Below are 22139 nucleotides of genomic sequence, written 5' to 3' on the forward strand. Positions count from 1 at the left end.
AATGTTAACCATGACATTGTTGCTGTCCCTTCATATGGAGAAAAAAATGCCACAGATCAGTAGTATGGCTCTTGTTTTGCACACAAAAAGGCCCCGATGCAATCTCTGAATTTCCAGTTTCCCAGTTAAAGATTCAAATGATGTGAAAACCCATCTGAAGACTTTTGAGAGCTACTACCATGTAAAATTAAATTTGACCTGGTATTAGACAGTTCCATATATTTTTATACAATCTCACATACTCAAAGGAACTTTGCACAGATCATAGTGACTGGGTTTGCACAACACAAGCTGAAAACATTTCTTACTATTGTTGGTCTGTTGTGTCATCTGAATACCACTGTGGTATTTCACTGAGGTAGGTCTGACCTTTAGAAACCAGGAACAGAAACAGTCTGTTCTATGGCATCTCTATACCATGAAGGCTTGTTGTGTCCTGGATCTAGGAAATATAACCCATCATGGTATGCAGCACAGAACCAGAGAACTGCTTGCTACTCTTACCAAGCAAGCAGGCCTGTGGGTTCCATGTTGGGGTTTCCTATCAGGCAAGTGAAAACAAGAAAAGGGGGCTGAGCAGTACTGCTTCTTTCCTGCATAGCCACCCAACTGATTCCCCCTACCCCTTTGCCTGAATGTGGATCAGGCACCTTTACTCTTGATCCTGTCGTCCCCTTGAAACAACCCGTCAGAAAACCAACAAAAATCTTGAAGGCTGAGTCATTTTTCTTGTAGTGCAATTTGCAAATATTCTTTTGAAAAGTGAGAGTTTCGTTGTGCTATTTGTTCTTCGCATAAAATAACAGAAAGTGAACATCTACATGAGGTCCATTTTATCACAAACAGCAGAATTAATAGTGCAAATCAGAGACTGTAAACTGGTAAAAGATAAAACAGTGAATATATGCATGCATGTATGAAATCTTATTATGCATTTGGAATAAGTATGCGATTTAAGACAATTATAGAAACAAAGAATATTTTTTCAAATAGAGTTCAAATTCAGAATGGCTTTATGTAAATGCATCGGTATTAACTATGATTAAGTGTGTGGCTCAATTGAAAGGAAAAAAAGGTTGTACAGAAAAATAATAAAGTGGTTACTATTTTGCTTGTTTAACAAGAGGTCAGTTTCCAACAGCAATGTTGTAATATCTTGCTGTTATACAAAATCAGGCCTAAAATGAAGGAAAAAGGAATCCTCCAAACTGAGTGTTTTATGCCTAGATGGGATTTGGCCACCTGGTCTATGCCAAAATCTTTATTGCCATACCTAACTCATGCACATTACAAGATAGATCAAATGATGACATGATCAAAGTAGAAAAGCTTGATTGACTGGCACCAAATTTTCTTACAGTAGCCTAACACTATCGTTGTGCATCCCCAATATTTCAGGCTAAGACAAATGTGAAAAGACAAAAGCAAAACCATTGTAAAACAAAAAGAAAGGCAGTGCACCCCCATCTTAAGGTCCACTTTCTTTGCAGCTTTAGAGTTGGCTCACATAGGACCTCTGCAGATGATCTTAGGGTCCAGGTAGGCGTGTATGGAAGGAGGCATTCAAACTTTTTGAATAGGGGGCCAATGGAAAGGCTGTGGTGACCGTCACGGGCCGGTGAGGTGCTGTCGGATGCGTGCAAGGCGGCATCTGGCATGCGCGGTGGTGGCTCACTCGCTCAGAGATCTCCCAGCGAGTCCAAACCATCTCCGAGCAAGCGAGCAAGCCACCACCTCCCTGCCCACGCTGCGAGGCAGGGGCGAGCGCGTGCGTACAGGAAGCAGGCGGTGGTGGCGGCTTATTCACTCGGAGACCATCTCCGAGCGCACGCGGATGGGAGGCAGGCAGTGGCGGTGGCTCGCTGACTTGAATACCATCTTCGAGCGAGCGAGCCACCACCTCCCTGCCTACACAGCAAGCACACGCACGGGCAGCGCGGGCCAGATGGATGGCCATGGCGGGCTGGATCTGTCCCGCGGGCTGTAGTTTGAGGACCCATGCTTTAGATATTCAGAACCTAAGCCATTTAGGAATGTATACATCAATGTGAATACCCTGAAGTGAGACCAGACTTCAACTGATAACCAATGTAGCTGCCCCGAGGTTTCGGCAAGGGGCGGCATAGAAATGTTATAATAATAATAATAATAATAATAATAATAATAATAATAATAATTGTTGAAGGACAAGGCTTCTATATTAATATCATTCCATCCCAGTTAGCAGATGGGCTGTCCTGTTCTGTACCAACTGAACTTTCTGGATCATTTTCAAAGGCACAGTAAAGTTCAATGCAGTAATCCAAACATGAGGTTACCAGTGCATGGACTACCAGTGCTAGGTTCCACCCTTCTAAACACAACTAATATATCAGCCACAGTTGATAAAAGGTGCTCCAGGCCACCGATGCCACCTGGTATTCCAGGGACAACTCTGGATCCAGGAGCAGTGCACGTCCTAAGTAGTGGATGTGTAATAGTGTATATCCAAGGTAGAAGGTATAGGAAATGGCTGCTACAATAAGCCTTTGCATAGTTTATTAGCGGGATGGGATATTGCAGTGTGTTGTGTGAACACAAGTAGTGGCAAAGGATAAAATGCAAACTATGACAGAAAGAAAATACACAAGAAGAGAGAATAAAGTATAAAAAATAAACAGATTAAAACAGAAGTTTCAATTAGGAAGTTTAGTTCAGTATCTTCAGCATACGGAAAAATTCCATAATGACATTACTGCTACAGTCTAGGAATAACAGGAACTATGACCCTGAGTGTGCGCAATGAGGGTGGAGGTGAACTTCTCACCAAAAACTTTGCTCAGTTTTAGAATAATCCAAATAAGGCTCATGGTAAGGTGCCTAATTGTTACATAAGATTAAAAAAAAAAAAAAGGTAATGTGATAGTTTGAGGGATTTTGTTAAATACAAAAACTAGCTTGGGCTTTGTTTTGAAAAAATAGTAAGTGATATGTCTTTTAGTACTAAAGCAAAATTCCTTTCATAAGAATGGAAAGTTTTGTTGAATATTCCAAGAAGGTAACAGCTGCAGCAATAAAGAACAAACAGGAAGGCAGGAGCCATCTTATTCTGAATGTGTGTCTTGAGTTCTGGGGTGAGGTGCTAAAACTCTTTCCTTTGCCTGGCTATAGAAGGCTCCTAACTTCACTCTGCACAGGCAAAGAACCTATTTGTAGAAGGATGCAGAGACCATGAAAAACTGTAACACTGCTTTTTATTATGGTTTGGAAAAGCTAGTGTTTGTCCTGCCTGACATGTTATCATTCCCAACTGAAGACAGTATTACTTGCTGAATAAACCTATCACTAAAGTTAGTGATTTTAGTTAGAATCCAATTGCTCTAGCTACACAATGAACATATAAATCTCTGCAGTGTAGATTTTCAGAAACGTGATCTCTTTAAAATTACAGTACTTGTTTTTAGAGCAATATCACTGGACTGTACACACAACATAAAACCTATGCTTTTATAGGTAAGACTTTAAAAGGCACAGCAAAAATAAATAAATAAAAAAACAGCAACTTCGTCGCTTGTAATGGACAGCCAATATTCCATGCAGAGAACTCTAATGAGTAACACTGATGAATGACAGATTTATTCACATATGCCTGCCGGCAGCATGCACATTTCCTGCTGCTTGCATTGCAACCTCTGTCTCTTTTAATCCAGAACTGATATTGTAAGTCAGGGAGCAACTTCCCTCTTGGTATTAATAAAGTTCTCGCTGTATATGCAAGTATATTTCTATTGTGAAAGACTCTTGTAATCAACTAGAAACCAAAAATGTTTGTGACAACCAAGAGAAAAAACAGACTTGCATATAGACAAAAAACCTATGACAAATACTGGGGCATTGCAGATTCATTTAAAACGTAAGCAGCATGACAAAGAAACAATAGGAAATGATTGCTTATACACACAATGAATTAAAATCTTAAAATCATGGAGAGGCACTGCAAACAAAGATAGGTAATAAATGAACAGGGATGGTAACAAGGGCTGGAGAGAGAGTATACACAGCACCCAGAGTGCTGTGATACTGATTCCTAAGCTAGGAAGACTATGGAACTATGCAGACTGAAACAGCTGATCCAGTTTTAAAAGGACAGCACCAGTACTACTGTGACAAGCTGTGGCAAAAGAAGATCAAGCAGAGAGATGTCAGTGCCACAATAAACAGAAGGGATGGCTGTAGTGAGGCAAGTCAACTGAAAGGGGAAGACATAATCAGAGTCCAATTATAACTTTTTCTTGTAAAGCAACATAAAAAGATAACATTGTACTTATATGATGATACCTTATCACCTTTCTTTACAGTCCTTGTTGTCAGTTTACCAACAGCTTTCTTGGCAGCATCTCCAAGACGGCGCTATATTAAAAAGAAAAGAAAAGAATACAAACAAGATGATTAGGCATTGAAAAACCTGAAATTCTTCATCTTACAATTCCTTTAGCTGTAAGTTAAATGGTACATTATTTCTACTTATTCACTATACTTGAAAAACACTCTAGGGGAACTATGAATAGCCTGTGAGCAGCTGAGGAAAATTTCAAAATGAAAGTCTCTGGTCATAACATTTACTTCATATGTTTTATGAAAATCCATTTTGGTTACAAGCAAGAATCTATGCTTTAACTATAGATTCCAACTTTATAATATTTTCCAAGGTAAGTGAAAATGCCAACTATGACAGGTCTCTCTGAACAGATTAAGGTCACATTTCCTTGCTTTAGTAACTAGGACTCCCAGAAAGATAAGGAGTAGGTTTAAATAGAGGAGATCAATAAATTAACTTATTTATATAAATTTGTTCTCAGTTATTTGAAAGGCTGTATCTTTATAGAGGTGTTTCCTTGGATCTGTTATTTGGTTTTATGTTTTCTGAAAACCGCTGAAGCCAAAATTTGATGGGGGGGTACACTTATGTTTTCCTAATCTGCAAATTTTACAGAAGTTATGGGAGATTTGCCCACAATCTGTTATGCTTTATGCAGTATTTTAACAGTGTCAACTGGGTTCCAAACAAAAGATGAGTCTATTTCTCTATGAATTCAAGAGAAAAACAAACAAGGCACATGTGGGAGTCTTGCTCACAAGGAGAATCACATGCCTGAAGCCTCTCAGAAGTAAAATTTTGCTTCAAATTCACTGTTTTGCTTCTGCCACTAGTACAACAGCAAATTCAGCCACAATTCTGGTGAACACACCAGAGAGTGGCATTCCCTAATGGATTGTGGGGAAGACAGTGCACCTTTTTGATCCCCAGAAGTTGCTTACTACTGATGCTATCCAGAAATAAAGCTAGAGTTCAAAGCATTTTCAGTGGCAAGTTTTCTGCTGGAAAGCAGAAGGAATGGCCATAACCTAGAGAACAAGTTTCAATTCTTGGCAGAGAGAAGGATCAGATAGTAGGTGGTAGAAAAGATATTGCAGAGATGCCAATCAGAGTATACAGTATTGGGCCAGATGGGCAAACAGTCCAACCAAATAGAAGACAACCTCCTATATTATACATAATGACAGTGGGGGGAAGGCAGGGGAGATAGTCCATTAATTCAGTTGGTCTGGTTGAAGTTCTAAATTCCCAGGTGTTACCATTCAAACTTTTATTGCAACAACAAAGAAAGGTAACATATGGGAAACAGGAAAGGTGAGGCTGGTTGTTGGATTTATAGCTTACATGATCTAAATCAACTACTCTGATCCTGTTTACTGTAGCATTAAATTTTAAGTTCAGTGATTTTGGAGATCTGAGTAGTAATATAATCTGCAGCTTTCTCTGTTATGATTTTCACATATGTACACAGTGTCAAGGATACACAAACACTACAACATTATAGAATTTCAAATGGCAATTCAATATTATCAGCTTCATCAATGATGAAGAAAGAGTGTGGTAAAACTCATATCTTCCCCTATATAAACGTCTCGGAGGAAAAGCAGAAGTGAAAAGATCAGTTCTTTCCTTTGATGCACTAACACCAAATCATTGTTAAAGGCACCTAGCACAAAAGCCCGCTCATCTGGCTTTATCTACTCAAAAGAAGGGAATACTTGCAAACAGTATCCAATCCTTCCTACTAATTAAAAAGTTAGAGCAATGTGTTCCTTATGATAGTCAGTGGGAGACATCCAGAAGTATCAGATTTTCTGAATTTGAAATGGAGAAAGTATTGCCCAAAGCAGACTGAGGAGAATCATCTTCCTATCCAAAGCACTTTTTTCCCTTATTGAAAACCCCTATTGCTTAGAATTGTCATTATGTTCCCCATTTTCCCAGCCCTAGAACACTGCACAATTTCAAAGCTGATTCTATTAATTACTCCTTGAATTCTACAATGGCCAACCCATTTAATGCTGGTCACTCAAAGAAAAATAACAGAGTCAATTCTCCTTACTATCAGTTGTGAATGCAAACCATGTACTAGTCTCTTGTTCTACATTTCTCCTTTGATTTCAGAATGCTCGTGTCTTAGAAAATCCACAAAGGTACAGTCATAGTAGCCCCGCTCTCCCTTTTAAACAGCAGATGTTAGTTCTGAACTGTGTGAAAAAAGCAACATACAAAAAGAGCTGCTGTTGCATCAAAAGTGTTCCCCTTATAATAGCTCAGCTTTTTCAGTTGTGCTCTAGCTGTTGCTACCTCTTCATTAAACTTTGATAAGACAAGCTTTTGAAACCACATAAAATTTTTATCACGTTTCTCCTAACCTTTGTCAACTTTTGAAGGAAAAAAGGCACTTAAGTCTTTTACTTACAGAGCAACTATTTTGTTATGGATTTTTTTAAAATGCTGAAATACCTAATGTATGGGATTCTGGCCTACACAAATCAGCTGCAAGAATACATAAGTCACAAAGTACTGCAGAATGCCTTAGCAATAAGTTCAAAACTTAAAGGAAATGTATCCATATATGGTAAATTATAAATGGGACAAAGGCCTCCTACCCACTGAAAATTTATGAGCAACAAGTTTTGTATGAACTGGCAGAATCTACCTGATACCTTCAGTTTATGAGACATAATATTCTGTAATCCCTAAGCAATTCTCAATAAATGTAAAATACAATATAAAATCAACATAAAACAGCATTAAAGCAGCCAATAGGGTTTTTTTTTAACAAAATAACAATAAAGTGGGCAGTGTCACGATCAACTGCAAGTCAGGAAAAACTGTGTAAATAAAAATGCCTTCAAGAGGCTTACAAAGCTTGCTATACATTTCTCCAACTTGAACAATATGTAGGAGAGTGTTCCAGAATTTGGGCAGCCCTACCAAGAAGGCCTATTTGCCAGTTACTATTTGTCAACACTCTGCTGGTTACAGAAGAATCAGTAAATGCCTCCTCAAAAGATCTCAGGGGTTGACTAGATATATATCACTGTATCACACACTGATCAGAAAGCATTTTTAAATATCTTCCACTCTTAACATTTTAAAAGAGGGTAACACTAAATAATACAAGCACAATAGTTGGGAGTTGGTAAAAACAAGTTGCTTATCTGTAACTAGTTATTCAAGCAGTAGAGCCTTACATCCACTGTAGGAAAGACAATGGAAAGACTCATAATAGTAACCCTAGACAGGGAAGGGAGGTTGGCGCCACACAACAAGGCTTCTGCAAAAACAGGTCCAGCCAGACAAATCTTGTGGAATTCTATGACAAGGTTTCGAGGTGGCTAGACGGAGGGGATGCGGTGGATGTGGTTTACATGGTTTTCAGCAAGGTATTTGACAAAGTGCCACATGATATCCTGGTTGAGAAAATGAGGAGTTTGGGGATAGAGCAATGCACTGCCCAATGGATTGGGGCATGGTTGGCTGACTGAAAGCAGAGGGTAACCATTAGTAGGGAATCATCAGTGGTGTCCTTCAGGGCTCTGTCCTGGGACTGATCCTGTTCAATCTTTTCATCAATGACATGGAAGAAGGGGTGACCAGTCTGCTGATCAAATTCAGATCCAGTACGCCAGATCCAATAATAATATGATTGACCATCCAGGTACTGGTATAACCTTTGGCCAGGCACTGACCTAAGAGAGTAGCAAGTTCCAGCACCCTCACTGTACCTTAAGTGTGGAATGGGGGAAGAAGAACACCTTCCCCCCTCCCTGTGGAGCTTCTAACAGTCTCCAGTGTCTTCCTTCATAAGACAGCCTTAAGTCTGCCAGCTCTATTTCACCACCCTTGCTTTGTGAATACCTAGCAATAATATGCAGAAGTATCCCCAATGTGCTTGCCTCAAAAACCATAAAAGCAGAGGGAGTTGCCATTTATATGATGGCATTTATTCCAATAGGACATACATTTCCAAAAAGGACCTTTCAAGGCCATATGGCCCAAGGTTATAAAATGATGGTAGAATGCATGCAAAAATAATAATAGAACAAACTGAAAAGAATGAAGAAAGACAGCAGAAAAAGATAAAGACTAATAAAAATGTAGAAACCCAAGAATATGCAGTTGAAAGGAAGAGAGAAACTTTCCATAGACAACCACCATGGTGATCAAAGAGGAAGTTAAGAAAAACATGGGAATCTGCTAGGGAGGGACATGTGTGCTAGAATGGTGGGGAAGGGTTCCCACCAAAAATTCCTCAGGTATAGAAGTTTCCTGAAGTTGGCTCTACACAGGGTGACTTTGGACCAGTCACTCTCTCAGCCTAATGTTCCTTACAGAACTGTTGTTATGAACAGAAAATGGAGCAGAGGACAGTTATATAAGCCAACTTGGGTTCCTCAAAAGAGATGGAATATAAATGCAAAGCAATAAAAATGCCCAGAGAGCTTCAGCTAAGGATGGTATAGAAATTTAATAAACAATAATAGTAGTAGAAATAAATATGTAGCAATAGATCAAGGAATTCAGTTAAACTGCATAATACCACCAATGGGTTATGCAGTATCTTGGTAATTTTGTGTGTTCTTATTTTGCCATGATCCCTATTCAACTCAGTTGGAATTGCTTCTGAGAAAAATAAGTAGAGGAGCAGGCTGCTAGTCCTTTTTATGTCTATGGTTACTATCTTGAACTCATACTGTATCCTACCCAATCTCAACAATTTATTTATTTATTTATTTATTTATATTGTGATTTATATCCTGCCTTTTTCCTACAAAGGGCTCAAGGCAGCTTACATCTCCTACTCCATCTGATCCCCACAACAACAACCCTGTGAGGTAGGTTGGGCTGAGAGTCTGTGACTGGCCCAAAGTCACCCAGTTGGCTCCATGGCTGAGTGGGGACTAGAACCCAGATCCTCTGAGTCCCAGTCCCATGCTTTTAACCACTACACCACACTGGCAATTGTGTCTTTGAAAATATTAATAATGTATTTATCCAATCCAGGAAAGGGTGGTTTCGTTTTCCCCTTCAGGGGCCACAGTACTTTGTATAAAGTGTTAAGGACTGCATGCTACCAGTAAGTTGAAGAGAGCAACCCACATCATTTCTCTTTAAAGAAATTGAAAAACAGCATGGGATATATTTGAAGGTTATGGCTGCTGTTATAAGTATGAAATAATGCACTGAATATTACACACACACACACACTAGCTACACTATTTTTCTTTCTCACATTTACGAAACAAGGTACCACAGAAATGTTTCTACAACATCCAGCTGGAGATTGATAGACTAATGCTGCAAACTTGTAGGTCACATTATGGAGATTAAGCAAGTTTGTTGGAAAACTGCCCTATATACAGTTAGGCCACTGACTTATCTAACCTAGTATTTTCTAGTCTGATAAAATGCCTGTCCAACATTTCAAATCATTTCATGTTGAGCAGGAAGTACAGAGAGGTGGAAACTGTCTCCATCTTCTGCTCGACAATGGATGCTTGGAAGCCTCCAAATATGGGGGTTTATGAGCACTGAGGGTACAATTGATGAAACTGCACCCTAGGAGAGATATCTCAGCCTTCCACTATAGGAAAAGCACTCAGGTGGCTTACAATAGTAAAAAACTACAAAATTAAAAAATATAAAAACAGTAAGAGAAAGCATAGTAAAGATAAAGAGCCAAAGGAAGTTACCTGGTTTCGATCACGTGCATTTGTATATCTGATCTTCTGGATGAAATAAAATATTAGCCATGCTGAAGAAATTATCATCAAAACTATAAATGATATTGATACGAAGACAAGAGAGCTACGGCTCAAGTTTTTGTTTTGATAGCGGGTTCCAACTGCTATTGCAATCAGGACAGACATATTTTTTTCTAAGTAATTCAAGATCTCCTTAACCTTCAATTCTGTGATCATGACAGTGACAATGTCTCCAGTTCCTACCAAAAGAATAAAAAAAAAATTGGTATCTGACATAATGTGCATGTTATAAAGCAAACATTCAGACTGACCATTTTAACAAAAACACTTGTCTATTAATATTCAGCTGAGTGTATTTTTTTTAAATACCACACAATTTCATTAGCAGCCAGACATTTTATGATGTTAGGAAAGAACCAGAATTTAATAATCACTTTATTAGTTTATTATATGCATGTCTTTAATAGGTATTTCTTCACAATGAAGAGACACACATTTACTGTGATTATCTACCAAATGATAATGCAGTAAGACAAAACAGGAGGCTCTTTCCTCCTAAGTATAAGACCTTACTTCTGAGACTAGAAAAGGCTCATCAACCTTGAAAATACTCTAGATCTATTTAGATGGGGATGGTCCACATGAGAGTAAACAGGAAGGTAATCATGTTCCTTGGTCCAAACATCTTCTGAAAGCACATAATTACTACCTGCTCTTGCTTTTCTCTCTCTGAGGAACATGACTGGAGATTACAGAGAACAGTTTGCCAAAATCATAATCTTCTTATGATATAGCACTAAATCTAATGGTAGGAATTATACACATCTACTGTGCACACCAATTTCAAGTACTGTATTTTCATTGGGTCTCCTAATTCTAAAGCAAATGGAGAAGGTACAGAAAAAATGACACAGACATGATCATGGGTGAAACTGCTGCCCTACTAAGAAGGTCAAATTGTGGGCATTTGGTGGTCTGCGAGTGTGTGGGAGCCAGCCAGCCCTTTTCACTTTTCTAAATAGTTCATGTTTTGTTGTTGGGTTAATTCTGGGTTGTTTAATCCCTAAACAATCAAGAGTTCTAAACTGAGATGCAACAATAACAAACTAGTACCCAATGTCACTCAACAACTAGTAGAAGATTAAGGTCAAATCGAAGTAGTATTTCTCTATACAACCTGTACTTATTTTCAGGATTTCTATATCATGAAACATGGCAATAATGAGTAGTGTAGAGATCACTAAAAAGGACAGCCAGTTACTGAGGACACACAGAAGGCACACAAATTCTCACTGCAATAATTGTGACATCCAAACCCAGAACTCCAGGTTCTTGGAAAATGAACAAAGTTCAAACTATATGTGGTTTGTCCCCAAACAATCCAGTATTGCATGATCAGATGGGATGATAAACAACCCAGGGATGGTGTGCTCCTGTTTTTTTGTTTGTTTGTTTGTTTGGTTTTACAGCCATAGGAACAGTCAGGCAGGAATCATTAATCATACTTGCTCCCATTTGTTCATGATTTAAGCAATCCATGGATAGTCAATGACATTCAACCCAGATCTCTGTCACACTCTGCTTCTCGTAATAGTGACAGCATCTTGTTGATTAGTGCTAGAAGCAAAATGCTATATTTTAATGTGATTCACAGGATAATTCTTATGTTCAGTACATTTTTTAGAAGTGACCTAATCCAGTAGTTAAACACACATTTTAAAAAAAATATAAAACAATTTCAGGCAAAAAAAAAACACCTTTGTGTTATACTTCTTGTAACAGAATTGGATCCTAGAATATAAGTAAAGTAAGGGCCAAAACAGACACTCTGTGGAAGACTGACTGGGTATATTTTTTCTTAAACCATAACTGGATCAGAAGCATGGCAGTAAGAAAACAGTAATAAGTATTTTCCTGCCTGCACTGTTTGCCTGGTCTGATTCTCTCCCTTTGAACATACCTGGTGCTCCAAAGGAAGAGTCTGAAGTGGGGAAGGTTGAAAGAGTTGAAAAACACACAGTAGGGATTAATTCTTCCCAAACTCTAATCCAACTAGGTAAACAACTACACCCCTTCATGGATCACTGCCTTGCCGTGGCAAAGGGGACTGTGTAGTGCAATGAAGCTATGAGCTATGCTGTGCAGGGACACTCAAGACGGTCAGGTCATAGCAGAGAGCTCTGACAAAAGGTGATCCACTGGAGAAGGAAATGGCAACCCACTCCAGTATCCTTGCCATGAAAACACGATGGACAGAAGCATAAAGAAAAGAAAATGACACTGGAAGATGAGCCCCTCAGGTTGGAAGGAGTCCAGTGTGCTACTGGGAAAGAGCAAAGGGCTAGTACTAGTAACGCCAGAAAGAATCAAGCGACTGGGTCAAAGCCAAAAGTTGTGGATGTATCTGGTGGTGAAAGGAAAGTCCAACGCTATAAAGAACAATATTTCATAGGAACCTGGAATGTAAGATCTATGAATCAGCAAACTAAAATGGACTGAATTTACTTCAGATGACCATCAGGTATACTACTGCAGGCAAGAATCCCTCAGAAGAAATGGAGTAGCCTTCAAAGTCAATAAAAGAGTAGGAAAAGCAATACTGGGATACAATCTCCAAAATGATAGAACGATCTCAGTTCGAATCCAAGGTAAACCATTCAACATCACAGTAGTCCAAGTCTATGACCTAACCACTGACGCTGAAGAAGCTGAAGTTGACTGGTTCTATGAAGGCCTACAACACCTTCTAGAAATAACACCAAAAATTGATGTCCTTATCATCATGGGGGATTGGAATGCTAAAGTAGGAAGCCAAAAGATAACTGGAATAACAGGCAAGTTTGGCTTGCACGGGTTGGCAGAAAGGTTGTCAAGAGAACATGCTGGTCATAGCAAACACTCTTTTCCAACAACCCAAGAGACGACTCTACACATAGACATCACCAGATGGTCAACACAGAAATCAGATTGACTATGTGCTCTGCAGCCAAAGATGGAGAAGCTCTACACTGTCAGTAAAAACAAGACCAGGAACTGACTGTGGCTCAGATCATGAGCTTCTTGTTGCAAAACTACTGCACCATTGCACTCATTTCACATGCTAGCAAAGTGATGCTCAAAATCCTACAAGCTAGGCTCCGGCAGTATGTGGACCAAGAACTACCAGAAGTACAGGCAGGGTTTTGAAGAGCCAGAGGAACCAGAGATCAAATTGCCAACATACGCTGGATCATGGAGAAATCCAGGGAGTTCCAGAAAAACATCTACTTCTGCCTCATTGACTATGCTAAAGCCTTTGCTTGTGTGGATAACACCAAATTGTGGCAAGTTCTTAAAGAGATGGGAGCATCAAACCATCCTATTTGTCTCTTAAGAAACCTGTATGCAGGTCAAGAAGCAACAGTGAGAACTGGACACGGAACTAGTGATTGGTTCAAAACTGGGAAAGGAGTACGGCAATGTTGTATATTGTCGCCCTGCCTATTTAACTTATATGCAGAGCACATCATGTGAAAGGCAGGGCTAGACGAATCACAAGCTGGAAGTAAGATTGCCAGGAGAAATAGCAACAACCTCAGATATGCAAATGATACCACTCTAATGGCAGAAAGTGAAGAGGAACTAAAGAGCCTCTTGATGTGGGTGAAGGAGAAGAGTGCAAAAGTTGGCTTGAAACTCAACATCAAGAAAACTAAGATTATGGCATCCGGTCCTCTCACTTCCTGGCAAATAGATGGGGAAGAAATGGAGATAGTGACAGATTTTATTTTCCTGGACTCCAAGATCACTGCAGATGGTGACTGCAGCCAAGAAATTAAAAGATGCTTGCTCCTTAGGAGGAATGCTATGGCAAATCTAGACAGCATACTGAAAAGCAGAAACATCATGCTGCTGACAAAAGTGTGTATAGTCAAGGCTATGGTTTTCCCAGTTACAATGTATGGCTGTGAAAGTTGGACCATATGAAAGATTGAGCGCCGAAGAATTGAGACCTTTGAATTGTGGTGCTGGAGAAGACTCCTGTGAGTCCCTTGGACTACAAGAAGATCAAACCAGTCAGTCCTAGAGGAGATCAACCCTGACTGCTCTTTAGAAGGCCAGATACTGAAGATGAAACTCAAATACTTTGGCCACCTACCAAGAAGGAAGGACTTACTGGAGAAGACTCTAATGCTGGGAACAATTGACGGCAAAAGAAGAAGAAGAGGGCAGAGGATGAGGTGGCTAGATGGAGTCACTGAAGCAGTTGGTGTGAGCTTAGGTGGACTCTAGGGGATGGTGGAAGACAGGAGAGCATGAAGAAATGTTGTCCATGGGGTAGCACTAGGTCAGACGTGACTTTGCTAAAAATCAACAACAAACACCTACAATTGCTTTTTAAGAAAAACAAAAAATTGACAGATCCATGTTTCCAATGACTGCCATGCATTACCTATTAGTATAATTCTTATTTCTTATAGCTACCATACAGTGTACATTCAGCTCTAGCACAAGATACATCTATTTATATAGTAAGCTTGAAACAAGTAATGATTTAACACATTTCTGCACATGTTTTAATGGAGCAGTTAACCATTACCAATTTTAATTTATGATAATTCATAACCACTACTTCATGGGTGGTAGGGAAGAAGGGAAGAGCCAAATAAATAAACATACAGCCTCATGATAAAGGAGCCCAAATCAAGATTTGAATTTAATACCTTCCTTTCTATTTTTCTTTGAGATTTATGAATTAGGGTATTAAAGATTTGTACATTGCATCATTGGTGTTAACCTATTTTGTTAAGCATTATTTATATTCAACTCTTTATTGTTTAGGAGGCATGCATCTGATAATGTTTTGTCAGTAAATCACCAATAGTAGCTCTACAGGAATTATAATTAGGCTTCTTAAAAGAGATTGTACCTTTAAAGAGCCCATTTAAAAGGGTACTCATTTGTAGAAGAAAAACTTAGCTGCCAAGGTTGAATAGAAGCCAGCAGACTTCAGTTGGTCCCTTACAAACTTATAGTACTGCTATTTGTTCCAAACAGACTTAAATGAAGTTCTATCTCAGAAACATTTTAGGGAGAAAGACAAAAGGTCCTTGGGGTGAAGACAGGGAACATCCCTTGCCCAAAAAACTATTTTCCTCCCAGGTCTCCATATCTCTAGTAGAATATAAATATTGAAGCCAAAGAGCTTCCAGTTGTATTTTGAGTCATTCCACTAATAGGAAGTTGTCACAAAAGCAGATTCTACAGATTCCTGTAAGTCTTCAAAATGTTTGCCCATGATTAAACCAAGCAAGCAAGGGGATACTGAAAGGGATGACAGCCTATACTTTGCTTCAAATACCTGCCTTTTTCCTTCCAATCTCCCAGAGACAGCTATCTCAACCCATTCTTCCCTTCACCACCAGGAGTATGTATGTACACACAGAGTGGACATAGTAATATGATATGCTTGCCAGTTAGTGGAGACTACTATATCATGACCTCTCTCCAGAATCATGACAAAGTTGAAAAAAAAATCCACAGTGGATGAATACAATTTTGTGTCTACTGTCCACAAGTATTTGGACATGATTTCTCAAATCAAATTACACTTATATATATAAACACTACAAATAGTTCTAATAAAATATGTCTTTTTAAAGTCATACACCATAAAAGGAAATAAAAAGATAATCTGTGAATAAAAGAGAAAGGAGGATCTAACATCCTAGCTTTTACCTTGATGAGTCATAGTGACTGCCTCTTCACCAGATACATTGTTGTAAATTACCACAGCTGAAGCATTGTGTAAAGCTGCCCGCAGTATTTTTTGTCTAAAGGTGCAATTTCCTCGCTGCAACAGAGCAATCCATTGTTTGGTGTTTGGAGGAACCTGAAACCTTGTTCGTGGATCACAGCCTAAGCGATCTGCAACTAAAAACCAAAAAGTTAACAAACAATACAATAGAAACTTTAAGTTTAAAAAAACCTAAAAATACTCTGATAGCTGAAAATGTTTCTTGATTACAAGACTACATATATCTCATAACTGAAAGCAGTTTTGAAAATTAAATGCTATCAATACTGATTCTGAAGAATGCTGTTATATTGGGCCCGTTCTGACATTATGCTAAGGAACTGTGGGTTAATTATGTATTGTGTGAATGCAGATACTTCGGGATGGTTAAACAACTCTGGATAACTCTAGAACAACCCATGTTTACTCCTGAAATAACCCATGATGCCCAGGTTTTCATGACCTGCCATGGAGTGTTTATTTGAAATTGTGGTTAGCAATGGTCTCAAGGCACTGTGGATTAATTAAACCACAGGTTTTACTTGTGATGTGTAAACTGAATCACTAACCTAAGTCCTATTGATTTCCATAGAGTGACACAGGTTATGACTTAGTTTACATACAGCTCATTGACCTTAAGGAATTCTTGTTTTTCATTTCAGAAAGTTAGCAGAGTGAACATTTTAAACCAATACCTGCTCAGAGAAGAGAAGGAAGGCCTGCAAAGCTGTTCATATACTACAGCCACATTGAGTTGCTCTGGCAGGAACTGGTGGCATACATATATTCCACCCAGGCACACACGCACGCACACAGAGTGTGTCCTATTACATAATTTAAATCAGTAACTGGTAGTTTTCCCAATTCTTGGATTCTAACAAACAAGAGATTAACAAAAGCCAGTACTAAGCACTATGAAAAGTAGGCCCACTGGGTTGTATTTACTAAAATTAGTCTAGCATGCATATTTTATCTATAGCAAATGTGTTTAAATAGAAAAGAGTTATAATATTCTGCCATGGATAGTTATGGTAAATATAGATGGAAATGCATTACTGATATCTTATGTCAAGTTAGAACATCACAGGAAATTTCATATACAACTTTCCATTTCATAAGATCTCTTGTAGAGCTTTTCTGCTGTTTTCTTTCAGTATTCAAGAAAAGCAGTTCAGGAGGTTCTGTCTAGAATACTAATGAGATATGTCCCATTCAGCAACAGCCTATGCATAAGTTGTTTTTTGTCATGTGAAGGCTCATTTTAAAAGCCTATACCTCCCGTAAGTACAGGATTCAACACAATATATTTTAATATATTAAAATAACTTGTTAATACAAGTTCTAGCCTGTCCATGCTAATGTTAAAGAAAAATTATCACAATAATATCTGAACAAGGAAAACCTCCCCCTCATGTGCTGCTGTTGCTACTACTGTTGCTCTACCTAGGGCAGAATATCTCACCTATCTGCCTACTGTAATGACAAATACTAAAGCAGCTCCAGCTTGTTACAAGAATTATTTATTCAACACATACTAAATTAGATATCTTTAGTACAATTCTTTTTGACCACAGTTCTACCTTTTAAAAGAAGAAGAAGCAGGGACCAGAATTTTCTAGAAAGAATGCTTTGTATTACGAGAGTAGTAACAGAAAAGGAGTGCTGGAGGAGGGGAAGGAAAGAAAGAACTTGGCTACTTATTTGGAACTACAGTTCTTGGTGTGATCAACTGCATGCTCATTCATATGGGTTCTATGCCTGCACAAAGCAGTGTTCAGAACACTTTAAATCACAGTTTTGACACACTCAGGGAGTAGCTCTACTGTTTCTGCTCAATTCACAGTATACTACAGCAGGAGGATGGAAGACCAGTGAGACAACAAAGAGACAAGAGGGCAAGTTGACTGGGTATATAGATATCTAATCAAAATCAGCACAGTTGCAAGTAAGCAACCTATCAGCCTTAATATTCTCTGTGACTTGCATATATGGCTGATTAGAAAGGTAAAAGCCAGAAGTGGACAACACCCTGGCCAAATGATGCATCTTCTGTTGTCCTGGTATCAAGTCTGCAGGGCAGCTACAATGTGTACATCTAGGCACCACTGTGACCCAGAATGCCTTTTTTGGCACCTACAACAGTGCTCTACCCTTCCCATTTAAACAAAGACAATGACAAAGGGGAAGTTGTTCTTACTGGCAGCTGGGACTGCTTCAAAGCAAAGTGAGAGCCTCCAGCAGCTGCCACTTCATTTCTCATGAATGTTGATAGGCCATGTGTGAAGCTCAAAGATATTTCCAGGTAATGAAGATGGTGAGCAGCTGCAGGCTAATACGTTCTTCTGCAGCATGTTCATGTTCAAGAAAGAGTAGCAGGGGAGAAAATGAGTTTTATTCTGGTAAATTTTGGGTGGAAACTAGGAAGGGCAGCAGTAAAAAAGCTGAGAGGATCAGTGAAGGCAACAGGAAGCCAACAGGCAAGTGGATAGGGAGAGCAGCAGGAACCAGCAGATATGTGGAAACTAGTTAGGTAGAAACTATAGGGTTGGATGCTTGTATGTCTTAATGGATGGCTGCTGCCTGTATACAAGAAAGAGAGGGAGAGAAAAGTGAGAATTGATAGCATGAGTCCTCAAACTATGGCCCACGGGCTGGATCCGGCCTGCCTCAGAGGTTTTGGACTCGCTCAGAGGAAACGATCTCCGAGCGAGCAAGCCTCTGCCTCACCGCGCCCACATGCACCTGCCGCCGCCTCGCTGTGGGCCCGCCACCGCCTTGCCACCCCCGCCACCCCCACCTCACTGCTTCGCCAGCCTGCACCACCTCACCAGCCCGCACCCACTGCCACTGCCTTTCAAATAGTCCCCCTGTTGAAAAAGTTTGAGGACCCCGGATTTATAGGCATCTTGAAGGGGTGTGATTTTCATGTGTTGCACTGAGAAGGAACTATCTGTGTGCATATATTTGTATGCATGATAAATATAATAAATATAGTGCTTGAATGTGGGAGAGCTAGAGAGTGTGTGTGTATAGGTGCAGGATAGCGGTAAGAGGAAAACAGAGACATGGAGAATTGGCTGGTGGGGGAGGAAGCAAAAAGGCCAGTTTATACATCATGTCAGTCCATCATGGATGAGCCTGTGGTGGGTACAGCTACTGTTTTGCATATCCAATTCTTGCTCGGAGGCTGTTGAGTCATGTGAACTCAACAAGCAAGGGTTATGTAAATAACCCTAGCATAACCCTAGAACAGACTGTTTCACATGAATGCAGAAGACTCTGCAGTTAACTCCCCAACTCACAGGAAAAGAGTCAGTTGTAAGAATCCTCAAAAGACAAGGGTGTCTTATCAGGGTTGAACCTGGGGGATTAAATTGAAGCTGACAGAACAGAAGTAGGGGACACAGGAAACAATAGCCATTGTTTATCTCTAGGAAGAAACCAACCTGGGAGTGGTCCTGAGACAAGCAAAAGATTGTGGTAATTATCATAAGTCCCATGACTCTGGACCTAGCATGCCTGTGACAGATGGGGAATGTGTCCCCTAAATATTTAATTTGATCTTTCAAAAACTAGAAAGATGATCTTTCAAAAACTACAGTGTAAAGATGCATATTTTTAGTCTTTTAAAATGTGTTGCTTAAATGTTTTTACTTTGTCCTTAACTGTTGGTTGTTTTAACAGATAGTGCAGTATATGACTGCTAATAATAAACAAACAGACTATACTCACAAGACAAGGTTCACCAATGTGTCTGCTCTGCTGAGAAGGAGGTAAGTGCATCCCACGGATGAGCCAGGATATGCACCAATAAATTGAAGATATTGCAAGAGATGAAAATATGAAAACCTGGAGGCCAATTTCTTCTAACAGAATGAAGGTGGTACACATATTGCAATCCAGTACATGACAAGAGAGCACCAGTCACCTATGTACTGGAATGTTCTGTATGTACTGGAACATAATAACATCCTCCAGCCCCAGACAAGCGATTACAGTTATCATGCATTTGGTAAACACCTTTGGTGTACTGGATAACTCAATGAAAAGTATCTTACCTTATGTCCTGGGTTCAGACAGACACATGGTATCTATGCATGCATGGTTTCCATGCTTCTTTATCTTGCCTCCAAATGGAGGCACATGTCCCATCAGCTTTTGTTGCTAAAAATCAATCCCAGGGTGCAATGATCCTGCCTGTCTCTCCCTCATTGGCCCACATATACCTTGGGCCTTAGCTAGCTGCCCCCTGCCTTTTTTTGGCTGCTCAGTTTAGAAACTGCCTATTTGCTAGAGTAGCACGATTGCTCCAAAGTAGTACTACAGGAATATTCCCTGTTGTAAAAACACAGCATGCAAATGTACAAGTGCACCCACCCACACCCCATCCCTCCCTGCACATGTGTCCACATTCCCTCACGCACAGGACTTGCTCACACTGCCATGGGCTTCCCCCCTCCCAGCAGCCAGGTGCATGGAGGGCATAAGCATGGTCAACCATGCCAGGGACAGATGGAGTGCATTCTGCTGGACAGATTTTCCTGAGGATGCCCTTCTGGACATCTGCCTGGGAAAGTTTGCTGTCAGGACAGTGTTAGTCCTGCAGCTGTGGGGAGGGTGTTCCGAGGACTGTAAGCCATCCTGAGATCTTGTATAATGGAATGGCATACAAAAGCTTTTAATAAATAGACAGTCAGGGACAAGATGGGAGTGGGACAGAAGGCAGGAGACGTGGGTTTCTTGGGACACTCACCTTGCTGGCAATGTCCTGTGTGCTGCCTATGTGCTCCTTGTGTGCAGGTTAGCTTCTACATGAGGAGACTGCTGGCTGATAGAGTGGCACAAGCAGTGCTACTTCAATGTGTTGCTCCAACACAGGGCAGCAACTAAGCAGGAATGCTAAGCATGGCTATCTCCGCAATCAGCACTTTTGGAGGTGGCGTGGCACAATGCCCCACTGCTGGCAAGATTCCACTGCCACAGCTGGCCACTAGAAAGCTGCATGCCAGCAGAGAAGAAAGATTGTGTGGAGATAGCCAATCGCCATGCTGTTCCCAGCAACTCAGCAGTTGCTAGGCAGAACATGACAATGAAAAATGCTGGCTGGGGAGTCTGCAGCAGCCATGACCATTCCTGCCGCCAAATTCAATGGTGGAAATTTAGAAATTTTGGAGACCCCTTGTAACTGGGACCACATATAATGATAAACCAAAATGAAGCATGAACATCTTACAATAAACTGTTGTAACTCTTCATGTTTTCATGGAAATCAAGCAGGCCATGCTGTACCATGGATGGTGGCTTTACACGTAACAGCAAGCCATGCCTACACAGTTTTCACTGACTCAGATGCCAAGTATCAGGTTCAAGAAAAGGAACCACATAAGGGGCAGAATCTCTCTGGACAAGGTGAATCAAGCAGGGTATATAGTCGATGATACCAGGAGCACTGATGGGGCCAGTTTTAAACTTCAACAATGAGGAACTATGGAGATTTTAATTATGGCCTGCTCCCACAACAGGACCCTCAGAATCTATTTCTTCATACATGCTTCATAAAGGCTTGGCAATGCCAAGCAATTCCAGGCAAAGCAGTCTCTGGAGAGTGACCATACATGGGAGCGGGGGGAGGGAGAAAATCTTTCTACCTCAATCTCATGCATTTTTTGCAAAGTGTCTTGAAGGTTGTAAGCCCACTATGGAGGCTAGTGGGCTTGACCTGTTGAGGAAAATAAAAACTCAAAAATGGAAGATATAATAAGAAATAGAAGGAACAATCAAATGAAAATCATTAAATATTTAGCAGGCCTCAAAAGACCTAAGAAGTTCTCTAAGAGCCAGAGAACTTTCTTAATCTTCTGTGGGAGAGAAAAAGGAATTAAGTGGGAACAATAGGTACTGCACCCTGAACATGCACCATGGAAAGGTGATGGGCTCATCAGAACTCTACTCAACTCTAGAATATTCTAAACAATGCTCTGCACAGATGCAAAACCTATATATTGAAGTTACAGAGATTATAAGATTAGAGTCATCACTCAAATCGGGTATCATTCAAAGATATCTGCATCACTCAAAGGTACAAACAACTCAGCTCCCTTTTGCAAGCAACTGCAACTCTTTGCTTAAGAGAAAGGCCAGGTCGCCCAGCCATAGCATTGCAATGCAGACAACCTGACTGAGGATACTTATAGGCCAAGCCCTGCCACTTAACTAATCTATTTAACACTAAACTGTCCAGATACCTCAACTTCTAGCATCCACATGAAACCTGGGGATAAATCGTTACTGG

General features: G+C 40.0%; 1 protein-coding gene across 1 annotated transcript in view; it reads right to left on the reverse strand.

Annotated features, from left to right (window-relative positions):
• The window catches only part of RNF130 (ring finger protein 130), a 61827-nt gene that overhangs the window by 22453 nt on the left and 17235 nt on the right, over positions 1–22139 (reverse strand). The window contains exons 2-4 of the mRNA XM_044454246.1: positions 15790–15984; positions 10060–10310; positions 4318–4389 (exon numbers count right to left, since the gene is read on the reverse strand). Of these exons, the coding sequence (XP_044310181.1) occupies positions 4318–4389; positions 10060–10310; positions 15790–15984 (518 nt within the window). The remainder of the gene's footprint in view (positions 1–4317; positions 4390–10059; positions 10311–15789; positions 15985–22139) is intronic.

The sequence above is a fragment of the Varanus komodoensis genome, unplaced genomic scaffold, assembly GCF_004798865.1.
Source record: "Varanus komodoensis strain SLA01 unplaced genomic scaffold, ASM479886v1 scaffold7_3, whole genome shotgun sequence".
NCBI classification, from domain to species: domain Eukaryota; kingdom Metazoa; phylum Chordata; class Lepidosauria; order Squamata; family Varanidae; genus Varanus; species Varanus komodoensis.